We start from the raw sequence: 18,294 nt of genomic DNA, 5'->3' as shown, positions 1-18,294 counted from the left end.
AATTTTAAAAGTTATATCATATTTTGAATAACTTTAAAAGACTTTAAAATGACTTATAAGATTACTCGTATTTTACACGGACCAAGAAGGTTCTTACATAATTCCCCTTCTTTTATTTCTTCGGGGTCCATCGTGTCTTCCATTCACACAAACTTTAAAGCCTAAAGTGGACTGGAACGTGACATCTTTATATCTATTTTTCAATGGTCTTTTCATTTTGTTTTGGAATAATTCTTAGTCAAAAAGTCTTTACGCATGCGAATGCAAGGCATGGATGAAAGTGTGTGGATGGAGTTGTTCAGTCAAAAAAGTAGGCTTAAACCGACATCATGTTATGCCAATGTATGCTTATTGAATATAGTTGTAAATTAGAATTCTAAGTAGTCTATTTATTTCTTATTTATATTTTATTAAAAATAATGTAGCTATTAAAATTATTTTTTTGATCAAAATTTAATAATGATCGATCTTAAACTTAATAATAATTTTAATAATTACATTATTCTTAATAAGATACTAATAAGACATAAGTGGCCTCCTAAAATTAGTTTTAAATCATTGGCATCGTTGTGCACGGAATAGACCGCAACAGACATTATGGGATCCACGTGGAATTTAAGCAATCCGCGTGAAGACTCTAGTCTTCGTACGTGTATATAAAGGAAACTTTTTTATTTTTTTTTATTATAAAAAGGAATTAAAAAAAAAAAAATTTAAATTGGCCCTTGGATTTTATTATTATTTTAATTTTTTTTTAAGTTTAAAGGCATTTCTAGAATTTTCAGTTTAACTTAAAATAAAAAAACTACTCCATATATTTGTGCCACGTGTAAGTGTGTCCTCTCTCATCGCCAAGAATAAATACTTGAACTCCCTCATGCATGTCTTAGCCCTCACAAGCATTTCAGTGGCAGAATATATGGTTAGCTTTATGTCCACTCTTCATCTCATACCCATTTTTTTCTTCTATCTGCTTGGAACTGCATCCTACCTTGAAGTTATTAAACCCATTTCATGTACCAAGAGCCCAAATTTAAGATGCTTAGAGGTGGAGAGGGAAGCACTTCTTCGCTTTAAAGACAATCTTACTGATCCATCGGGCCGTCTTTTTTCTTGGGTTGGTGATGATTGCTGCAACTGGATAGGTGTTGGCTGTGACAATAGCACAGGAAATGTCATAAAGCTTGACCTCAGAAACCCATTTTCGCCGTTTAATTATTATGATGTTGAACCTGATTTAGATTTTTCAAATGAAGAGATGGAAGCTTACAACAAGTCGTGCCTTGGGGGAAAGATAAGTTCTTCTTTACTCGATCTAAAGCATTTGAGTTACTTTGACTTAAGCTTGAATAATTTTGATGGAATCAATATTCCAAAGGTTTTGGGTTCACTTGAAAGTTTGATGTATCTCAATCTCTCTTTTTCATTGTTTGTTGGAGTTATTCCTCCCCATCTTTGGAATCTTTCAAGGCTCCAATATCTAGACCTCAATTCATTTTCATTTTCCATTAACTCCTATAACTTTTCATCTCAAAGATTGGAGGTCGGAAGTCAGGAATGGGTTGATGGTTTTCCTTCCCTTAAGTACCTTGGAATGGATTTTGTAAATCTTGAGAAAGTACCAAATTGGTTTCAGGCAGTTAATATGCTTCCTTCCTTACGAGAGTTACACCTAGCTGGTTGTGGACTTGTTAGTCTTCCTCACTCTGTTTCCTCCATCAATTTTACACTACTTTCAGTCTTTGATCTCTCTTACAACCATTTTAACTCCTTCATACCTCACTGGTTGTCAAATGTGAGTGGGCTTTCAACAATCAAACTTGAGTCCAGTTTGCTTAGAGGTGCTATTCCGGTTGACCTGGGACATCTAACCAAATTGCGTGACTTGAATTTAGGTGATAACAATTTAATTGGAAAGATTCCGAACTCATTTGCTAACCTTTGCAACCTGCAAGCGTTATATATGTATTCCAACAATATAAATGGGGAGATAACTGAGTTTGTGGATAGCTTGTCTCAATGTTCCAACAGTAGCTCTGAAGATGGGAACTTATCGTCATTGCGAGAACTTCACCTCTTTGGTAATCAAATGAATGGAACAATTCCAAAAAGCATTGGGAAATTGTCAATGCTTGTTTCATTGGGCCTAAATGAGAATTCTTGGGAAGGTGTCCAAACTGAAGCTCATTTTCAAAATCTCACCCGATTAAAATCTCTTATGTTGTCTACGAATGTTAATGCAAAAGGGGCATTGGTTTTAGATGTCAAACAGGAATGGGTTCCTCCTTTTAAGCTGAAAATGATTTATTTAAAGAAGGTTCAGATAGGCCCAAACTTTCCAACTTGGCTAAAAACCCAAAATCAACTCAATTTTCTTGTGCTCAACAATGCTGGCATTTTCGACACCATTCCGCATGGACTTTGGAAGTCTTGCCCAAATGTCACCCATTGGAGTCTATCTCGTAACAAATTACACGGGCAGGTACCATACTTTCAATTTCACCCTTTAGCATCTTATTTTGATTTGTGTTACAACAACTTAGAGGGTCCACTTCCACTTTTTCATAGTAATCTAAGCATCATATATCTCGGGAATAATAAGTTTTTTGGACCTTTTCCAAAAAACATAAGTGAGTTATTGCCCAAGTTGTCTTGGTTGGACCTCTCATCAAATTCAATTACTGGTAGAATTCCTCATGCTATAGGAATGCTAAAGGAATTGAATGGCCTTATTTTGGGAAACAATTCCCTATCTGGGAAACTCCCCCACTCAATGCGACATATGAGTTCACTAAATGTATTATCATTGCCCCAAAATCATCTCGAAGGAGAGCTTCCCTCTTTCTTTAGAAATTACAAAAACTTGAAAAGCCTTGATCTTGGAGAAAACAAATTCTTTGGAAAACTTCCTGCATGGATGGGTGAAAGTTCACCATATTTATTGAGGTTAAGCCTAAGGTCCAACTTGTTTCATGGGGACATACAACAGCAATTATGTCTTCTTTCAAATCTTCAAATCCTAGACCTTGCACACAATAATTTTTCGGGAGCCATCCCTCAATGTTTAGGAAACCTAAGTAATGATGGATATGGAGAAATGTATAATGGTGAACAAATGTTGTTGGTTTCTAAAGGGAGAGAATATATGTATAATGATCTAGTCCTTAATCTTGTTTATTCTATAGACCTTTCAAGTAACAAGTTATCCGGGGAAATACCTGTTAATATTACAAGCCTCTTAAGATTGATCAATTTGAATTTGTCAATGAATTATATCACTGGAAGAATTCCTAAAAAAATTGGGAATTTACACATGTTAGAAACACTTGATCTCTCAATGAATGAGCTTTATGGTCCTATCCCTGAAAGCTTGTCTTCTTTGACCTTCTTAAGTAACTTGAATTTGTCTTTCAACAACTTCTCTGGGAAAATTCCACATGGGAATCAACTTCAAACACTTGGTGACTCTTCTATCTACAAAGGAAACTCTTTACTCTGTGGGCCTCCTCTTTCAAGCAAGTGTTTAGAGGATGAAATTAAATCTGGAGTAAGACCAAATGGTAGTAACAGAGGAGCCAATGAAAATGGAAGGGCTGGCATTGAGTCATTCTCCTTGTACATTAGCATGACAACTGGGTTTATTGTTGGATTTTGGGGAGTTTGTGGCACATTGATTATCAAAACATCATGGAGACAAGCTTACTTTCGAAGCTTTGATAATTTGAAAGACAAGGTTATTGTCTTGGTTATGGTCAAAATTGTTCGCTTGCTACGGAAGGTCAAGTCAGAGAGAAGTTGAAGCTTTGGGAATTGGAGGTTTTCTTAATATCCATTATTTATGTATTATAAGTTTTTCAAGTTGCTGTAATAATGAATGTTCCGATCTTATCTTGTTAAAGTCATATATATATATATATATGAATCATTTTGCAATTGTGAGAGATATTTTGCATCCCATTTCCCAATAACCATTTATCATATGGTTATTCTCTTATTCTCGATTTAAATGGCTCTGAAGTTGGTGAGCCAAAAAGGTTGGCTAAAAACAAGGCCTTAATTTTCCATTTTGCAGTCTTAATTTCCATCATTCTTAATATTGCAACGAGATGAACTCTGTGGATGCATGAAACTAATATTGTAATTCAAAAAAATGATGTGCTATAAAACGAGATGAACTCTGTGGATGCATGACCTCCAGGTTTCAGTTGTAAAACTTTGTTTCAGTTCCTTCTTCTCCAAACTTTTAGACGAGAAGAAGTCATCTATTATTGTTCTATATGAAATGGGACATACATATTCAATTCCCTACTCTCAACTGCTTATTCTTTGACTTGGCAATAAAAATTATTATTAAATTTGAACAGTTAATTTATATATATGATATATCAATAATACTTTTACTACCACATCAAAGAATAAGCACTTAAAAGTAAACACTTCAAAATACACAAAGTATCATTTATCTTAATACACATTGTCATTTAACTCTAAAAATAACAAAAAAAAAAAAAAAAATTGAAAAATATATAATCCCTTCAAACTATCATTCTATTGTCACTATCTCCCAAACTACCAGTCGTGTCAATGTCCCCCCTAACCTACCAACAAATATTAATGTCCTCCTAAAGTCCGCAAAAAGACAAAAAAAAGGACCTAATTTTTTTTAATAAAACAAAAATATCCTTATAAAAGTAAATAAATAATTTTAAAAATATTCTTATAAATTGGTTTTTTTCTTCTTTTTTTTCCCCTAAAAAATTTGCTCTTTTTTTTTTTTTCATATATATATTTTTTAAAAATTTTAAAAATTGGAAAAATTAAAAATTTATCCTTCTAAATTGGTTTTTCTTTTTCTTAATTTTTATATTTTTCTGTAGTTTTAAAAAAAATTAAAATATCCTTATAAATTGGACTTTCTTTTTAAAAATTTAAAAAAAAAAATTGTTTTAAAAGTTTTTTAATCTTATATATGAAGGTTACTTTTGTCCTTAGGGGGGAGATTGACATTAATTTTATTGGTAGTTTTGAAATAACCATCATTGAGCTTCTTTCTACGGCCTATTTTAGATGATTTTGGGACTATTTTCGATCTTTCAGCTTTTCTCTTTTTTTTTTTAAGCTTTAATGTTTTAGATAGAAAAAAAAAAATAATCAACTAATTAATAAATTTGGATGATTCGGGGAGGAAGGTTTGGGATGAGAGTAGGAGTAATTAATGCTAATGCTGAAACTACTTTGTGTTCCAAGTCCAAACAAATTAATTTCCACTTGTTCACATTCTGCTTCTGTACGTAATTAGTCTCTCCATTTTGAAACTTTTGACTGACTTTCGTTTTCTAATTGTTTCTCACGATGTTAAGAGTACCACATCGACAATATAACACGCATGAGTTGCTATCACGATGTCTTTTTTTAAATATATTAAATAATATATCACAGATTAGTCTCAGCTGATATATTTTTAATATAAGAAGTTAGGGTCCTTTGTGTTTGCATTCACACAAACTTTAAATCCTAAAGTCGACGGACCAACATACCAAATGTGACATCTTATCTTATATCATTTTTTTTTTTTTTTTTTTTTGGATTTATTGTTAGTCAAAAAGTGAGTGGAGTTATTATTATTATTTTTATTTAGTGAGTGGAGTTATTCTTAATTAGTCTGTCAAGAAAGTGGATATAAGCTTAATTTATTGATTATCACCGGAAATTATTGACATCATGGGTCCCATGCGGAATTTAACAGGCAAATTAATCCGCGTGAAGACTTGAGGCATGGAGTCTTTATAAACATTGTGATAAACTTTCAATTAAACTCCTTTATTAATTCTTGGATTTATCTTAGTCAGTCAATAAAGTAGTCGATATGTGGAAATTAAGTGCCTTTCATTATATATTACGACCTCAAATTAAATATAATCATTACTCTTTCAATTATTGACTTAATTAACACATTCACATACAATTTTATCTTATAATCTGAGACTCTGCCTTCTTTATTTTTTTAAGGAATCGAGCAATATATAAATCAAAACAACTTAAGCACAACGCTCTACAGAGATAATGTCTAAAATAAAATTAGAAACTTTGTCAATAAGGACTTGTTCCACACTACGGGATAATGCTTCATTCACCAGGCTATGAGCAGCACCATTGAGATTTCGTCTAACATGTCTAACCTTCTAGTTTTGTAGACAATTAAGCAATTCCCTCGCCTCCTCCATAAGATAACTGTAACGGCTCCAATTTTTCCTATCCTTATTAAGAGCCTGCACTACTTGGAGGAAGTCACCCTCCAAAACCACCTTGTGAAAACCCAATTCCTAACTCAACTTAAGTGCCCTTAAAGCCACTACTGCCTCCATAATATCGGGCTCAACGATGTAGTCTTTTGGCGCTACCAATGTCGCAAACATCTCTCCCTTACCATCTCTAACAACCACACCAATACTCATCTTCCTTTTACTCTTATCCACAGCCGCATTCCAATTTATTTTAACAAACCCATTCTTAGGGGCTTCCCATCGAATGTCATCTGTAAAGACTGTAATCGCCCTCTCCATCTGGCCATCTTTCCAAGAGTTAGCTAATTGGAATGCCTCCAGAGACTTCGTGGCACACCTGATTACACTGGACAGTGGACTAACCTTCTTCCCATAAGCACGGGCATTCCAACGAAACCATAACATTCTAGCCACAACCGCCATGGGCTCTGTATCTTCCTTACCCAAATATTGAAAGAGCTCCTCCAATATGAAGGCAAACTTCGCATTCTCGATGCTTCTTTTTTGGATTTTACTCCCACATCTACTCCAGATATTCTTCGCAGCCAAGCAGCTCCACAAAACATGTCCCGTGGTTTCTACCTCCACTCCACAGGTGGGGCACAACGGATCCTCTGTAATGTTCCGTCGAAACAAATTTGCTTTGGTGGCAAAAGCATTGTGACATGCTCTCCACATAAATACCTTCACAGCGTTAGGTGTATTCGTCTACCAAATTTGTTTCCACATAGAGCTTTGTTGTCCCATGCGAGAGCATTCCCCTTTGATTGATAAAAGTAACTCATGGTGGAGATGATATGCACTCTAAGTTTTTCAGATTGCTATAATAATATATGCTCCAATCTTCGCTTGTTAAAGTTATATATATATACATGATATGAATGATTTCACATTTGTGTGAGACATGATTTCTTTTATTGCATTGTAATCATATAATACAATGATATTCTCATTGTCGATTTAAATGATTAAGATGGTGAGCAAGTGGTTGGCGAATGACAAGACAATGCCTTAATTTACCATATTGGGGTCTTAAATTTAATTGACATCTTTCTTGAAACTTGAACAACAACACAATTTCACTAAAAATGAAAAAAAATTCTCATATCGCGCAAGCAATGAACGCCAGGAGAAAGAAGGCTTCAAATTTCAACTTGGCCGCCGGCACAACTTTCGTCGGAATATTGGGCTCCCCACTTCCACATTCTTTTGACTTTCTCAATTTTTAATTTCAATTTTATTGCTCTTTAAAAACTATGCATTTTCCCTTCTTTTTTTTTTTTTTTTTTTTTTTTTTTGATAAAGAGCTAAACCACATATGTCAATTATGTATTTAACCCTTATGAAATTATAGGAGTCCCAATTATAAGAGAAAATTCACATAATTAAATCTCTCAAAAACTTAATGACTACTTCACATATGTTACAAATTTAAGTAGAAATAATTAGTCCATCAAGTATAACGCGGCTCCCCACGTGAATCATTGGACGAATTTAACCTCAACAAATCAATAAAAAAGAAAAAGAAAAATCCATATCTGCATTTCATTGACTATCAGCAAACATCACGGGCACATATGAAACTTTACACGCAATTTCCAAGTAGTAGACTCGAAGATCGAGTGGATTATTTGCAATAAGACAATTAGACAAACTTTCATAACCAATGTGAATTCTTTTTTATTTTTCGAGGGAGCAGTAGGTACTCCGAAAGTCCTCAGTGGTTTTGTCATGTGACAGCATTTATAAAGTCTTAGGTATTTATTATTATTATTTTTTTAGGAAAATTACACTTTACTCTTCATATTTTTGAGCGATTTTCAATTCAAACTCCAATGTTTCAATTTTTGCGATGCATCCCCCAAAGGGGTGGCTACGGCAACCCCGAATTTTGTTTCTTTTTTTTTTTCTAAAAAAAAAAAAAAAATTATGGGCAATATGGAAAGTTTGAAATAAAATTGGTCAAATTGCAAAATTTTAGAAGTTTGGAGGAGGGTGCATTGTAAAAATTAAAACATTGAAGGTTGAATTGAGAATTGTCCCAAACTTTGGGGGGTAAAGTGTATTTTTTTTTTTTTTTTTTTGGGAGACGAAATATATAACTTCATCTTACTTGCTTAACTTTATTATAGTCGTTTAATAGGATTATTAATTAGCTGTACTTGCTTAGCTTTACGAACCAATTCTCGTCATCGCCATGAATAAATACTTGAACTCCACCATGCATGTCTTAGGCCCTCACAAGCATTTGAGTGGCAGAATGGTTTGCGATATGTCCGCTCTTCATCTCATCCCCATTTTCTTCTTCTCTCTGTTTGGAATTGCATCTTACCTTCAACTTATTAAATCCATTTCATGTACCAAGAGCCCAAATTTAAGATGCTTAGAGGTGGAGAGGAAAGCACTTCTTCGCTTTAAAGACAATCTTAGAGATCCATCGGGTCGGCTTTCTTCTTGGGTTGGTGATGATTGCTGCAATTGGATAGGTGTCCGCTTTCTTCTTGGGTTGGTGATGATTGCTGCAATTGGATAGGTGTTGGCTGTGACAACAACCCAGGAAATGTATATTGCAAATTGAGGATCTGATAACATCGTTTAAGTTTTTGATCAAGTATGCAGAAAATAGAAACATGAGGTATTGGTTACAGAGAAAAATTTGAGACCACCTAGAATTGTCATATCTTAAAAGAAAACCGTCATTTTTATGCCAGGCCAGAGAAAGTCAAGAGATTTAAGCTTAACACACATAGCAGCAGATATATATCTACAAAAGCTAGACATCGCATTATCCTACCCAAACCAACTTTTCCGTTATTTTCCTCAGGCAGTAGTATATCTGGATATCAATCACCAAAACCATACTATTTCAACCCTGAAATTTAGTGCTTGAACTTATAGATCTTGGTTTTGGCCCTAAAATTTATGCACTCATACACTAACCAGCAGAGATAATCAAAACATTTATCTAACAAGAACAAATTTGGATTGTAAACTCTTTGAGGAAGAAACCTCAGTTTAGTGTTATGCAGAGAGCATCATCCTAACTTTAACATCAGCAATATAACCAATCCCACAGCAAGTGCACCAATCACTCAAACTAGGTTGTCATACCTCTCCTTAGGTAAACATATAAAGGAGAAAAATATTTGAAGGTAGGCTCCAAGCAAGCTTTGCCTAATATAACAATTTTTGATTTGACCTTATTTATCTTCCATATCAGACTAATTTGCAGCATGTTTCCATATATTGCATGCGTTTTAGAAAATGTTTAGTCAGGAAACAGAAAAAGGTAGACTCTGGGCTTGTTTGGCAACGTTTGTTAAGGTAGGTAAGCATTAACATACAACTCAAACCATAAAAAACTATTACCTTTATATCCTCACAGCCAAAAAGCAAAAAACCACCCTCAAAAGAGTTTTGTCAAACGAACATAGAGTTGTTAGTGGCTATTAAATCAATTAGCAATAACAAAATTTTAGGGGGCCTTTGGGAGTGGGAGTGGATCAACCTTCAGCTATTACCTGAAACAGCATGAGAAATGAAACAATTGCTCATAAAAGAAAAAAAACACACTTTCCAAAAGAACTTACAGAAATTGCTGCAACTAATAGATCACTGGTTTATCCATATTTTAGGCATATTGCAAAAGAACAGGTAGCATAATGTTGTAATAGACTTAAGTGAGATGAATTAAGCCTGACGTGTGGAGCTGGGAGTAGGACACCAAATAATAATAATAATAATAATAATAAAAAAATTCTGCACTTATACATAAAGTCAGACTACTTACATTTAGTGTTGGGACAGCTGCATTAATAAGTCTAGTGAATGCCACAGAATTCTGCAAACATTGAGATTAATTCATGATTATCAATAATGATGAAATTAACGTATAGATCATAGTCAACAATAAAATTCAAGCTTCAAGTTTGTCAGCAAAGAATAGCATAGATAATAACTCCACAAGTTTAAACCACAGCCTACTTAAATCATAGCCAATTCTTCTTACATATGTAAGTATCAATTAATTAGCTGGGAACAAATAGCATATTTTCCTTTGGTAAGTCACGCATTGAAAATAGTTTCCAATCTATTGTAATGCCAAATAACATCAGTTGCTGCAACAAAAATCCTTTTTTTGCTTTATTTCATCTATTTTGTGACCAGAACAGGGGGAAATACACATTACTAAAGCACATACTTCTCTATATGGCTTCCTCTTTCTTTTCCTTATCATAAAAGTCACCTCTTACTAATGATCAATAAGCATCCATATTTACTTTATTTTTATTAATTTTCTTTTTAGGGAATATGAGATCTTACACCTAACTACAATTTTGATTAGTGAGAATTATTAAAACCCTGTTTGCATGTTCCACGAGAATAGAAATTTAAATTATATTTTTGGATAGAGTTTTTCAAAAAGCCATTATTATTAATTGTTACAGTCATTATCATTGTAGCGATCACCACTACACAAAACATTTAAAATGTAGTGACTTCATGAATTCCTAAAAGGCTTCATCTTATTCTGAATAGTTCCATTCAAGCCATGGATGTGCACTTCCAATGCAATGGAGAATTAAACTGATCCCTTAAACCCAAATGGGAAAAGCAAGCATGCCTTAAACAAACAAAGAAATCCATTAAAGGTATGAGAAATGCTACCCACGCTCTTATTCTCACACTCCCTCACTTGTGACTAAAAATCCCCATTAGATTCTGAGAGTATGGGAGTATGTGTAGCATTTCTCAGAAAGGTATTGAATGCTACAAGCTTGAATAGCAACACAATTACAGTAAAAAAATTAAAAAAATAAAAATAAAATAAAAACACAACATTTCCTCATACCGTGCAAGCAATGAAGGCCAGGAGAAAGAACGCTTGGTCACTCAAGCTCAACTTGGCCGCCGGCACAACATTGGGCAGAACACTGGGGCTCCCCACTTCCACATTCCATCGGCTTTGTGAATTCTCATCTTCAACAAAGTCTTCACTCGGAACCTCCTCCACCCCACGATCCTTCAGTTCGGCATTCGAAGGGCTTGCGTTATGGGAAGCGCAAAGCGCAACCAATCTGGATGGCTTGGACTGGGATTTCAAGGAGAGTATGGCGGGCAAAGTAATGGGTTTTATGCAGAATACACTGGGATTCTTTGGCTTAGAGAATATATGCGCACCAAACGGAGTAAATGGGTGCAAGGAATTAGTGCTTATAAGTGCAGATTTCATCGTGAATTCAGAGAATTGGGCAAATCACCTATAATAACAATACCAATCATTGAACTTTCTGATGCTATATATATTACAAGGGAATCAAGCAATGTTTAAGGTTACCCATCATCCACCACCAGAAAACAGATTCAGGAAACACAAAGAAAAAGAAAAAAGATAAGAAATTTGAATATAGGAAAAACACAGTCTGCAAAAGTGAAACATAGGACAGAAGAAATAAGGAAAGGGTTCCAAGATACAAGATTGATTTGACGAAAACACAAGTAATTTAGAGCAACAATTACAGGAATTCGTGACAATATAGATAGCATCGTACCTCGAATTAGATTGGAGAAAGGTTGGGCCTTTTCAACTTTATAGTCTCTACTTCATATTCTGTCTCTTGGCAGTTAACTGCGTTCTCTCTGCCACTCTCTTTATCTACGATGGGAACTACTTCAGGAAGAAATGACAACCAAAGCCGATTTTTTTTCTCTTTTTAATGAGTAGAAACTGATCCCTCTTATTTTGGCCCCGTTCTTTACTCTACTGTGATCAATATTGGGCTTTAATTTGTTGTAATTTAAGGTCATCCGCTCGTTGGCATATCATACGCTTAGGTTGCTCTCGATAGTCACATGTTTTCTAGCTGTCTTTTGTCAAATTCCGCGTACTTGACAATTGACATTCTATATGAGGTTAAGAGAAATGTCAGAAACAATTGTCTAACAATTTTTATGTGACACTCTTAATTAATTTTGGGATTAATCTTTGTTAAATAAAATAAAAAAATAAAAAAATAAAATTTGATTGTTGGTTGAAAGTGTTATATCGACATTATTAAACAATTATTAGATAAAAAGATAGTATCTAACATTATTCGTGTTGTTAATGGTAGTAGATAAATTACCATGTCATTTAAGATTTTTAAATAATTTGACACTTATAAACTATTAGATGGGACAAAGTAAATTTTGACCATGATTACTCTAAAGTTCAAGTGAGATAAAGACGATCTAATCCGTTTAACAGTATGGGCTTATGGCCCATGCAAGCCATATATTGAGGCAATTGTCGACTGCAGTGGGCTTCTCCAAATCAACAACTTTGTGAATTCCCAACTTGGGAATCTATCAAAGCTCCAATATCTAGATCTCAATTCATATTCCTTTTCATCCAACATCCAAATGGTCATTCCCTTTCCAGTATGGGTATTGGAAGTCAAAAGCCCACAATGGTTTGATGGGTTTCCTTCTCTTATGTACCTTAATTTGGGATATGTAAATCTCGAGGAAGTTACAAATTGGCTTCATGCGGTTAATATGCTCCCTCCTTGTTGGAGTTACACCTACATGCTTGTAGACGTGTAGATCTCTCTTCCAACAGTTTTAACTCCTTCATACCTCCCTGGTTGTCAGATGTGAGGGGCTTTCAACAATAAATCTTGGGTCTAGTTTTCTTAGAGGTGGTATTCCAGATGGTATAGGACATCTAGCCAACTTGTGCAGCGTGGATTTATCTATCAACAATATAATTGGAAAGATACCAAGCTCATTTTCTAACCTTTGCAACTTGCAAACATTACATCTGCAATTCACCAACATAAGTGGGGAGACAACGGAGTTTGTGGATGGCTTGTCTAAATGTTCCAATAGTAGTCTTCAAACACTTGATCTCTCTGAAAGCTTTGTTTGGGGTTCATTGCTTGATTCTATCGGAAACTTATCATCATTGTAAGCACTTGACGTCTCAGTGAACGTAACCATTCCACAAAGCATCGAGAAATTGTCAATGCTTATTTCGTTGAGACTAGGTTCGAATTCTTGAGAAGGTGTTCTAACTGAAGCTCATTTTCAAAATCTCACCCGTTTAGAATCCCTGCTCATGACTCCAAAATTTTATGCGAAATGGACATTGGTTTTAGATGTCAAACATGACTGGGTTCCTCCTTTTAAGTTAAGATATATTGGATTAGCAAACGTAACTTCATTGGAATTCTCTTCAAATTCAATTACCGGTAAAATTCCCCAATCTATTCGAATGCTAAAGGAATTGAAAACTCTTAGTTTGAGAGAAAATTCCCTATCCGGGAAACTACCCCCTTATTGGAACAGATAAATCACAAACAACCAATTGTGATAAAGATAATGACAAAGGACCTTTACTCCAACATAGAATCTTGCAGGAACAAGAACTGAAATGACTTACTTCTCAAAGACAAATTTGTTCATAGTGTCAAAGCCTACCATGATTTGTTATGGGTGTGGGATTGGGTGACGATTGATTTGTTCAACGCTAGCACAACGGAAGCCCCTTGTCCCCTAGGGGGTTACTACAAGGGATCCCCACCCAACACAGGTGGGTAGTCAAATACAATTATTTTTTGCTCACTACAGGAACAGGTGCCCAGGATTGGTAGACTACAAGAACAGGTCCCCACCTACAGAAACTCCTCATAACCAAAGGTCTCCAATCAGCAATCCTCACACCTCACCTCAATTACCTATTGTCCCAGCCCCCACCATCACACCCTCTGCCGCAAGTGATTCTCATACCTCATCCACGGCCTCAGAAGATGAACAAGTGCCAGGTCCTCTCACATGCACTCATGAGATGACAACATGGTCTCAAAATTAGATATTCAAGCCAAAGCCTCTCCCTATAGGGATGATCAGGTATCCACGAAGTGCATTCACCACCACCTTAAGTTCAGCTACCATTGAACCAACCTGCTACACTACAGCAGCCAAGGATGCAAATTGACGTCATGCAATGAATGAGAAGTTTGATGCTCTCTTCAAAAATGGTACGTGGTCCTTGGTACCATTCTCTCCCTCAATGAATGTTGTTGGCTCAAAGTGGGTATTTCGAATCAAACAAAAAGCTGATGGGAGCATTGAAAGATATAAGGCTCAGCTAGTAGCCAAGGGATTCCACCAACAACCAGGGATCGACTTTGATGAAACTTACAGCCCTGTAGTGAAACTTATCACTCTACACACTATCCTTACTATTGCCATCACTCAGAATTAGGCTATTCATCAAATTGATGTTAGCAATGCATTCCTACATGGTGTTATCAAGGAAAATGTTTATATGCTCCAACCTCCAGGATTCACACATCCCAACTTCCCCAATGCAGTTTGCAAACTACACAAAGCGTTATATGGCTTAAAACAGGCATCAAGGTCCTGGTTTGATCGATTGAGTTCACAGCTTTATAAACTAAAGTTCAAAAGTTCAAAATCTGACTCCTCTCTCTTTATTTATAAATGCAATGGTGTTACTATCTTTGTTTTAATATATGTCGATGATATCATCATTACGAGCTCCCACCAAGCGGCTATTCCAAGACTTATTGCTGACCTGCAACTATCCTTTGCCATCAAAGACCTTGGACCATTGTACTTCTTCTTAGGCATTGAAGCAATTTGGACAAAAGATGCTCTACATCTCTCTCAACAACGTTACATACATGATCTGCTTACAAAAACAAACATGATGTTTGCCAAGCCTATATCCTCTCCAATGTTAGCTTCTTCCCATTTAAGCAAGTTTGATGGCTTCACAATCATTGATCCCTCATTATACCGTAGATTTGTCATTTGTCGTAAACAAGGTATCACAATTCATGCAGGAACCCTGAGACACCCAATGGACAATAGTCAAGCGCATCCTGCGTTACTTAAAGTTCACAAGTGATCATACATTCTCAATATATAGCTCATCTTCACATTCTCTTACAGCATATTCAGACTCTGACTGGGTGGGATGCCTTGATGATCGTCGATCAACTTCTGAATATTGCGCCTTTCTCGGCAGAAATCTACTCTCATGGAGTTCAAAAAAGCAGCCCATGGTGTCAAGATCTAGCATCGAATCTGGGTATAAAGCCTTAGCAAATGCCCCAGCCGAATTGGTATGGATTCAAGCTCTTCTCCGTGAACTTGGTCAGCATTTCCAGCATCCTCCAATCTTACATTACGACAATATCAGAGCCACGTATCTCTCCTCCAATCCCATGTTTCATACACGAACAAAACATATTGCCATCGACTATCATTTTGTTCATGACTTAGTGGCTACCAAGGAACTTGACATTCATTTCATCTCAGGGAAAGACCAAATAGCTGACATCCTTACCAAACCTCTAGTTTCACAGAAGTTCCTGGTGCTAAAATCCAACCTCAACGTTAGCATGCCCACGTCGAGTTTGAGGGGGCGTATTGGAATAGATAAATCACAAACAACCGATTGTAATAAAGATAATGACAAAGGACCTTTGCTCCAACAGAAACTCTTGTAGGAACAAGAACTGAAGTGAATTACTTCTCAAAGACAATTTGTATAGAATTAGGTTTTCTTCAGTTATTGATCTTGTAAACAAAACAATCTTTTTATTATTATAAGTAAGAAACACTGCCATACGATTGAATAGGCAAAAAACACAAAAACTAAAATCTTCTATACCCCTCATTGGAAGGATTTACATGTACAACAGTTAAAGGTATTGGACTTAGCAAATAACAATATATCAGGCAATGTTCCAAGTTCAATGCGATATTTGAGTTCACTAGTTATATTATTGTTGCACCAAAATCATCTTGAAGGAGAGCTTCCTTCATTCTTTAGAAACTATAGAAACCTGAGAAGCCTTGATCTTGGCGGAAACAAATTTTTTGGAGAACTTCCGATATCGATAGGAGAAAGTTTTTCTTCTTTATTGAGGTTAGGCCTAAGGTCCAACTTGTTTCACGGGGACATACCTCCTCAGTTATGTCTTCTTTCAAGTCTCCAAATCATAGACCTTGCACACAATGCTTTCTCAGGAGCAATCCCTCAATGTTTAGGAAATTGGAGTAAAGATGATTATAGTTATACTGACCATGACGATCATATACTGCTGGTTTCTAAGGGAAGAGAATATCTATATGAGTATACAATCATTAATCTTGTTCACTCTATAGACCTTTCAAGTAACAATCTATCGGGAGAAATACCTGGTAATATAACAAGCCTCTTAAGATTGGTCAATGTGAATTTATCAATGAATCATTTGACTGGAAGAGTTCCTGAAAAAATTGGAGATTTATACATGTTAGAATCACTTGATCTCTCAATGAATAGGTTTTCTGGTCATATCCTTGAAAGCTTGTCTTCTTTGAACTTCTTAAGTCACTTGAATTTGTCATTCAACAACTTGTCGGGGGAAATTCCAGCTGGGAATCAACTTCAAACACTTAATGACTCTCCTATCTACAAAGGTAACTCTTTACTCTATGGGCCTTCTCTTTTGACTAAGTGTTCAAAATATGAAGTAACACCAAATGATGGTAACCGAGTAGCCAATGAAAATCGATGGAGAATTGAGTCATTATCATTCTACATTAGCATGGTAGCTGGGTTTATTATTGGATTTTGGGGAGTTTGTGGCACACTAATCATCAAAACATCATAGAGAAAAGCTTACTTTCAAAGCTTTGATAATTTGAAAGACATGATTGTCGTGTTTGTTATGGTCAAAATTATTCGCTTGCTAAGGAAGGTCAAGTTGGAGAGAAGTTGAGGCTACGGGCATTGGAGCTTTCCTTAATATGCATTATTTATGTATTATAAGTTTCTCAAGGTGTTGTAATAATATATGCTCCAATCTTCTCTTTGCTTGTTAAAGTTATATATATACAATTGTGAGGCATTATTTCTTGTATTGCATCCCATTTTCCAATAACCATTTGTCATCGATTTAACCATTTTAGGGTCTTAATTACCAGCTTGCCTAATATTACATTACCGAAACTTATAATATTGTCATATAGAAAATGATATGCTATAAATTGATGCATGAGCTTCACGCTTCAGTTGTATAAACTCATTCAATTTCCTTCTTTTTCAGTTCAGATCGATGAGGAAAAATTTATCTATTAATTTTTTTTTTTTTTTTCATTACTTAAAAGTTACGGGATTGACACATCAACAACATGTTTTCTTTGAAGGGAAAAAGTTGGACAATATGAATACCGTAAACGTAGTGGAATTTAGTATTCATTCCAGAAAATGGTTTAAGAAGATTATGTATATATATGTACTATAGGTTTGGCTATCTCTCCATATATATGTCTTCATGCAATTGATATAAAAAGAAAAATAGCATTATATGGGATTTTCAATGAAAGCAATATAATCACTTTTCAATTTGTTCAAATCAGTTTTTCAATATTCAAGCAAGGCTATCATCAGGAGGTATATATATGCTACTTAGAATGGTGTGAAAAAATTAATCAAAAGGATGTTTTGATGAACTTTTCCCCTGCCATACCGTGTGGAATAACATAGAAGAGTGGAGTGTGGTAGATGTTTTGGCTCTAAAAAAGTTGGGTGTACATGAGAAGAGTTGAGAGAAAGTGAGAGAATGAGGAAAGCAAAATCAAAGTGGCCGAATGGGGTTTTGAACTCCTCTAATTTGATATATCCCTTTTTTTCATTTTTTCATTTTTTTTTTTTTTAATAATAAATAAATAAAATAGATCATTTTAATCATTTAGTATTTTTCAAATGAATATAGTCCTTCCGTTGGCGTCGCTCGGTGATAATCATATTTCGTATTATAATAAAAAAAAAATTGTAAAAAGAAGACAAAATGAAGCATAATCTCATCATGAGTAGCGCGACATGACCGATCGATTGTGGCGCATGTATCGTTATTAGATTTTATTTATAAGTCTCGTATTACAATATAAAAATTGTCAATAGAAGACAAAAGGAAGCATAATCTCATCATTCATGAGGCAGGACATG

The 18,294-nt window shown here is 35.1% G+C and overlaps 3 protein-coding genes and 2 pseudogenes across 4 annotated transcripts; 3 read left to right on the top strand and 2 right to left on the bottom strand.

Annotated features, from left to right (window-relative positions):
* The first annotated feature begins 919 nt into the window (after window positions 1–919).
* LOC132169212 (receptor-like protein EIX2) lies at window positions 920–3,799 on the top strand. The gene has a single exon (XM_059580282.2). It carries the CDS (start codon window positions 920–922, stop codon window positions 3,797–3,799), a length of 2,880 nt encoding a protein of 959 aa, XP_059436265.2.
* Window positions 3,800–6,323: 2,524 nt separating this feature from the next.
* LOC148588000 (uncharacterized) lies at window positions 6,324–6,962 on the bottom strand. Its single transcript, XM_088513699.1, has one exon. It carries the CDS (start codon window positions 6,960–6,962, stop codon window positions 6,324–6,326), a length of 639 nt encoding a protein of 212 aa, XP_088369825.1.
* Window positions 6,963–8,261: 1,299 nt separating this feature from the next.
* On the bottom strand, window positions 8,262–11,961 carry LOC132172754 (uncharacterized). Of its 2 annotated transcripts, none has more exons than XM_059584318.2 (4): window positions 11,837–11,961; window positions 11,137–11,545; window positions 10,075–10,125; window positions 8,262–8,866 (listed from the first exon to the last, which is right to left on the bottom strand). In XM_059584318.2, the coding sequence occupies exons 2-4, from the start codon at window positions 11,515–11,517 to the stop codon at window positions 8,711–8,713; spliced, it is 588 nt and encodes a 195-aa protein (XP_059440301.1). In that variant the 5' UTR covers window positions 11,518–11,545; window positions 11,837–11,961; the 3' UTR covers window positions 8,262–8,710. The 2 variants fall into 2 exon arrangements, with proteins under 2 accessions (XP_059440301.1, XP_059440303.1); XM_059584320.2 differs by having other exon boundaries at window positions 8,262–8,824.
* A 495-nt stretch (window positions 11,962–12,456) lies between these two features.
* On the top strand, window positions 12,457–13,476 carry LOC148587999 (uncharacterized; annotated as a pseudogene).
* A 48-nt stretch (window positions 13,477–13,524) lies between these two features.
* Window positions 13,525–17,065, top strand: LOC148587998 (uncharacterized; annotated as a pseudogene).
* The last annotated feature ends 1,229 nt before the right edge of the window (window positions 17,066–18,294 follow it).

Source organism: Corylus avellana, chromosome 1 (assembly GCF_965113065.1).
Source record: "Corylus avellana chromosome 1, dhCorAvel1.hap1.2, whole genome shotgun sequence".
NCBI lineage: Eukaryota > Viridiplantae > Streptophyta > Magnoliopsida > Fagales > Betulaceae > Corylus > Corylus avellana.
Note: the sequence above shows the minus strand (reverse complement) of the source record. Positions and strands in the feature narration are given on the sequence as shown.

What these genes read in the sequence shown, in the direction of transcription:
- LOC148588000 (XM_088513699.1), bottom strand. Translation starts at nt 6,962, where the DNA reads ATGTGGAGAGCATGTCACAATGCTTTTGCCACCAAAGCAAATTTGTTT.
- LOC132172754 (XM_059584318.2), bottom strand. Translation starts at nt 11,517, where the DNA reads ATGAAATCTGCACTTATAAGCACTAATTCCTTGCACCCATTTACTCCG. An exon ending in TGGCCTTCATTGCTTGCACG is followed by an intron (nt 10,126 to 11,136) that starts GTATGAGGAAAT and finishes CAATGTTTGCAG; the next exon opens with AATTCTGTGGCATTCACTAG. An exon ending in CAGCTGTCCCAACACTAAAT is followed by an intron (nt 8,867 to 10,074) that starts GTAAGTAGTCTG and finishes CGATGTTATCAG; the next exon opens with ATCCTCAATTTGCAATATAC.
- LOC132169212 (XM_059580282.2), top strand. Translation starts at nt 920, where the DNA reads ATGGTTAGCTTTATGTCCACTCTTCATCTCATACCCATTTTTTTCTTC.